The sequence below is a fragment of the Salmo salar genome, chromosome 13, assembly GCF_965601325.2.
Source record: "Salmo salar chromosome 13, fSalSal1, whole genome shotgun sequence".
NCBI classification, from domain to species: domain Eukaryota; kingdom Metazoa; phylum Chordata; class Actinopteri; order Salmoniformes; family Salmonidae; genus Salmo; species Salmo salar.
The window spans coordinates 28,017,340-28,022,866 of NC_138303.1; the positions used below are offsets into that span (position 1 = coordinate 28,017,340).

Here is a 5,527-nt window from a genome sequence, read left to right on the forward strand (position 1 = left end):
AGTACTGTTGAGCTGTCGTTATTTTTTTGTTTTGTAGTGTTCCAGTGATCTTTTTTTGAAATAAATGATGCTGAACACTAACTCTTCTGCATTTTGGTCCACTTCTTCTCTCCATGACGACAGTTGTGACATGTGCTTTTCTTCACCATGAGGGGATATTATATAATGTTGTTGGGTCTGTAACAATGTTTTCCAGTGACAGACTCTTCCCATTCAAATATTTTTTAAACTAAAAGTTCAGTAATAGACCCATATAATTCCAGGTAATATTGCGAGGGTTGTTTTGTTTGCGCAATGCACTGTCTGTATATTGTCTATAAAAGTGGATCCTCATGATTGTAATATCCTTCCTTTTTAGACCACATAGGCCCAATAAAATACATTGTTGTGTAGTGGCTTTTGCTGGCATGCATCAAAAAACAAATTGGTTGAGTTTGCCCCACCAAGATTTACATGTTAAAATCGCCACTGGTCCTCTCACACCTATGCACACAGACAGAAAGATATCTGAATAGGTACTGTTTAAGTCGGAAGTTTACACACACTTAGGTTGGAGTCATTAAAACTCGTTTTTCAACACTCCACAAACTTCTTGTTAAACTGTAGTTTTGACAAGTTGGTTAGGACATCAACTTTGTGCATGACACGTAATTTTTTTACAGACATAATTTCACTTAAAATTCACTGTATCACAATTCCAGTTGGTCAGAAGTTTACATACACTAAGTTGACTGTGCCTTTAAACAGCTTGGAAAATTCCAGAAAATTATGTTGTGGCTTTAGAAGCTTCTGATAGGCCAATTGACATCATTTGAGTCAATTGGAGGTGTACCTGTGGATGTATTTCAAGGCCTACCTTCAAACTCAGTGCCTCTTTGCTTGACATCATGGGAAAATCAAAATGAAATCACACTAGACCTCAGAAAAAAATTGTAGACCTCCACAAGTCAGGTTCATTCTTGGGAGCAATTTCCAAATGCCTGAAGGTACCACGTTCATCTGTACAAACAATAGTACGCAAGTATAAACACCATGGGACCATGCAGCTGTCATACCGCTCAGGAAAGAGACGCCTTCTGTCTCTTAGAGATGAACCTACTTTGGTGCGAAAAGTGCAAATAAATAAATCCCTAGGGGTTCTCTAGTTCTGTGAGGTCAAATGGTATCATAGATAGGATATGAAGAGCCACAAATATTACCCATTGTCTTAGAGAGAGAGAGAGAGTCCTTGGAGGAACTCAATTTAGTTCAAATCAGCAAAATGTCCAACATTGTTCAACAGATTACAATAAAATGACACATCGTTTGAGGTTACAAGTCTATTACACAGTCTCTCACTGAGATGCATTTCACAAAAGCTTTTACAAATCATTTGACCTATAAAGCTTAAAGGTGCAATAAGCATAAATCGCTCCACCATTTCCTGGTTGCAAAAATTAGAATAGTTTGCCTAATTTCTGTACATGTGACAAAACAAGCAGAGAATCATTGCACCATCTAAACTGCTGGGATATACACTGCTCAAAAAAATAAAGGGAACACTTAAACAACACAATGTAACTTCAAGTCAATCACACTTCTGTGAAATCAAACTGTCCACTTAGGAAGCAACACTGATTGACAATAAATTTCACATGCTGTTGTGCAAATGGAATAGACAACAAGTGGAAATTATAGGCAATTAGCAAGACACCCCCAACAAAGGAGAGGTTCTGCAGGTGGTGACCACAGACCACTTCTCAGTTTCTATGCTTCCTGGCTGATGTTTTGGTCACTTTTGAATGCTGGCGGTGCTTTCACTCTAGTGGTAGCATGAGACGGAGTCTACAACCCACACAAGTGGCTCAGGTAGTGCAGCTCATCCAGGATGGCACATCAATGTGAGCTGTGGCAAGAAGGTTTGCTGTGTCTGTCAGCGTAGTGTCCAGAGCATGAAGGCGCTACCAGGAGACAGGCCAGTACATCAGGAGACGTGGAGGAGGCCGTAGGAGGGCAACAACCCAGCAGCAGGACCGCTACCTTTGCCTTTGTGCAAGGAGGAGCAGGAGGAGCACTGCCAGAGCCCTGCAAAATGACCTCCAGCAGGCCACAAATGTGCATGTGTCTGCTCAAACGGTCAGAAACAGACTCCATGAGGGTGGTATGAGGGCCCGACGTCCACAGGTGGGGGTTGTGCTTACAGCCCAACACCATGCAGGACGTTTGGCATTTGCCAGAGAACACCAAGATTGGCAAATTCGCCACTGGCGCCCTGTGCTCTTCACAGATGAAAGCAGGTTCACACTGAGCACGTGACAGACGTGACAGAGTCTGGAGACGCCGTGGAGAACATTCTGCTGCCTGCAACATCCTCCAGCATGACCGGTTTGGCGGTGGGTCAGTCATGGTGTGGGGTGGAATTTCTTTGCGGGGTCGCACAGCCCTCCATGTGCTCGCCAGAGGTAGCCTGACTGCCATTAGGTACCGAGATGAGATCCTCAGACCCCTTGTGAGACCATATGCTGGTGCGGTTGGCCCTGGGTTCCTCCTAATGCAAGACAATGCTAGACCTCATGTGGCTGGAGTGTGTCAGCAGTTCCTGCAAGAGGAAGGCATTGATGCTATGGACTGGCCCGCCCGTTCCCCAGACCTGAATCCAATTGAGCACATCTGGGACATCATGTCTCGCTCCATCCACCAACGCCACGTTGCACCACAGACTGTCCAGGAGTTGGCGGATGCTTTAGTCCAGGTCTGGGAGGAGATCCCTCAGGAGACTATCCGCCACCTCATCAGGAGCATGCCCAGGCGTTGTAGGGAGGTCATACAGGCACGTGGAGGCCACACACACTACTGAGCCTCATTTTGACTTGCTTTAAGGACATTACATCAAAGTTGGATCAGCCTGTAGTGTGGTTTTCCACTTTAATTTTGAGTGTGACTCCAAATCCAGACCTCCATGGGTTGATAAATTGGATTTCCATTGATTATTTTTGTGTGATTTTGTTGTCAGCACATTCAACTATGTAAAGATAAAAGTATTTAATAAGATTATTTCATTCGTTCAGATCTAGGATGTGTTATTTTAGTGTTCCCTTTATTTTTTTGAGCAGTGTATTTTCAATAAAAAAATATTGTATTTTCAGCTGTTTGAAGCTGGTGTACAAAACTGAAAGTAAAATTAGATGCAAAAGCTCAACTTAAAGGGAAATTTATATTCCATTTTCAACATCTCCAGCACCACCCCAAAATCAACATATGTGAAAATGGTGCATTTCTGTTTTGTAGTTTAATAAAAGAATCCCTTTAAGAGCAGGAAGCATAAAAATGGTGCACATAGAACATATCTATCGCTTCTTAGACTTGCTTTCACTGAGAATGACAAATCTATAACTCACATTTCTTTGTGAATTTGGTCAAGTTTCCCAAAAAGTTACATATTGCAGCTTTAACAATGTTCATAAACAAAACTATTATGCCACATCTTACACTTCACAATACTATAAATTGTTGCTGTATTGTCTTGTACAGTAATAGGGTTACTGCAGGTTCCTTAAAATCTATACTTTACACATCAAAATATTGTGTGAATCAACAAATCAACAAGGCAACGTTTTTAAATTCAGCTCAGTAGGATTATAGCGACCCAGTAAGAGGCCTGGGAAACACTGTATGAGAGCATAAGAATTTACCTTCGTGTGCCCAGGTTCTGGGTTTGTTGATTGTGCTGTAGATTGCAGATGGATCCTCAGCTCCATGTGCTGCAGGTTGGGGGGCAACACCTAGGTGCTTGAATTTCACCACAGTGTATTGTATTTCCTTGTTAGGCAGCTGGACAGTGGAGTACATAGACACTTCCTGGTTTCTGAAGGGAGAGAAGTGGACACTGTCATAGTGGATGTTTTCCTCCTCGTCTGTGTCCACTGTCTGTACTGCATTAGGGGTCATGGCCATGCCTGAGATGGTGTCATACAGGTGACTAGAGCCTCCCTGTCCATCCTCTGCTGTGTCCCTTGTGTCAGTTGATTTGGGAGCCCTCTTTCTGAACCACAGAAAGGTAAATAGGAGAATGAGAACCAGAGCAACAACTGTGATTCCTACAGCTATTTTAATACTAGATGTTTGTTTTCCTGATACAATGATCAATCTAACTGTGGAGTTACTAGCTCCTTTCTCATTCTGTGCCTCACAGTAATATTCTCCACTGTCCTCAGATCTGATGTTGGTGATGCTATAGATCTGACCGAATGCTTTTGGTGAGATGACAGTCTTTTTAAACCAGGTGTATTTCTGTACTGGTGGGTTGGCATCACTGTTGCAGGTCAAATTCACTGAACTGTGCTCCACTATTTCACCAGAGGGATTGACTGACACTGAGGTGTTCTTTGGTCTATACTGAACATTTACAAACACGGAGGAAGAGTTGATAAGTTCATACTTGTTGCCTGCCTCACAGTAGTACTCTCCACTGTCCTCCAACCTGATGTAGGAGATGTTATATATCTGTCCTGGTGCTTTTGGTGTTGTAACGTTCCTCTTGTACCAGGTGTATGTCTGCACTGGTGGGTTGGCATCACTGCTGCAGGTCAAAGTCACTGAACTGCCCTCCACTATTTCACCAGAAGGACTGATTGACACTAAGATGTTCTTTGGTTTGTATCTGACAGTTAGAGTCACCTCAGGAGAGTGGAGATCCTCATGACCTTTAACAGCACAGGAGTAGCTGCCTGCATCATCACTGCTGACTGAATATATGTACCAAGGGGAAGAGTTGTATTGTAGATATTGTCTGTTCTTGTACCAGATGTAGGTGGGGTTGGTGTTGTCACTCAGAGGGGAGATGGTTCTGCAGGTCAGTGTCACAGGTGATCCCTCTGTCACCATGGTAGATGTCAACCACACCTTCAGGTCTGTCACAGACAGAGTGACTCCACCTGAGGCAGGTCTCCAAATGTAGCTCCATGTGTCATGGGCGATGGTTTCATATCTGAAGCGATACTCTCCTGAGTCACACTCTCTCAGGTTTCTGATTCTCAGGGTGCAGTCATTGATCTTATTCCCACGGTACTCAACACGACCTGAATACTCCGATCGGTGCTTTATTTCATTATTATACTGCCTGTACTTCCAATAATGCCATTGTGTTGTTCCGACTGTATACCCACTGGGATATGTGTAAGAGCAGGGGAGGTCCACTGATGACCCCTTCAAGGCAAAGATACTGGTTTTGGTGTAAGTCACATTGAACTGACCCAGTCCTCCTGAAACACACGCACATGCACGCGCACACACACACACACACACACACACACACACACACACACACACACACACACACACACACACACACACACACACACACACACACACACACACACACACGCACACACGCACACACACACACACGCGCGCGTGCACACACACGCACAAACACAATTTTAAAAATGGGGCATAATTTTGCACAAAAGTTAACCTGAACTACTTGCTCACTTTGCCTATGAAGTACTCTTTGTTCCACTGCTGCTGAGATAAGTGTGAACATAAACCA

The 5,527-nt window shown here is 43.5% G+C and overlaps 1 protein-coding gene across 1 annotated transcript; it reads right to left on the minus strand.

The window, feature by feature from the left end:
* Window positions 1-1,140: 1,140 nt before the first annotated feature.
* Window positions 1,141-5,150, minus strand: LOC106566765 (B-cell receptor CD22-like). Its single transcript, XM_014135135.3, has one exon. It carries the CDS (start codon window positions 4,861-4,863, stop codon window positions 3,616-3,618), a length of 1,248 nt encoding a protein of 415 aa, XP_013990610.3. The 5' UTR covers window positions 4,864-5,150; the 3' UTR covers window positions 1,141-3,615.
* Between the last annotated feature and the right edge of the window lie 377 nt (window positions 5,151-5,527).

Excerpts from the sequence above, each read along its gene's own strand:
- LOC106566765 (XM_014135135.3), bottom strand. The coding sequence starts at position 4,863 with ATGGTGACAGAGGGATCACCTGTGACACTGACCTGCAGAACCATCTCC.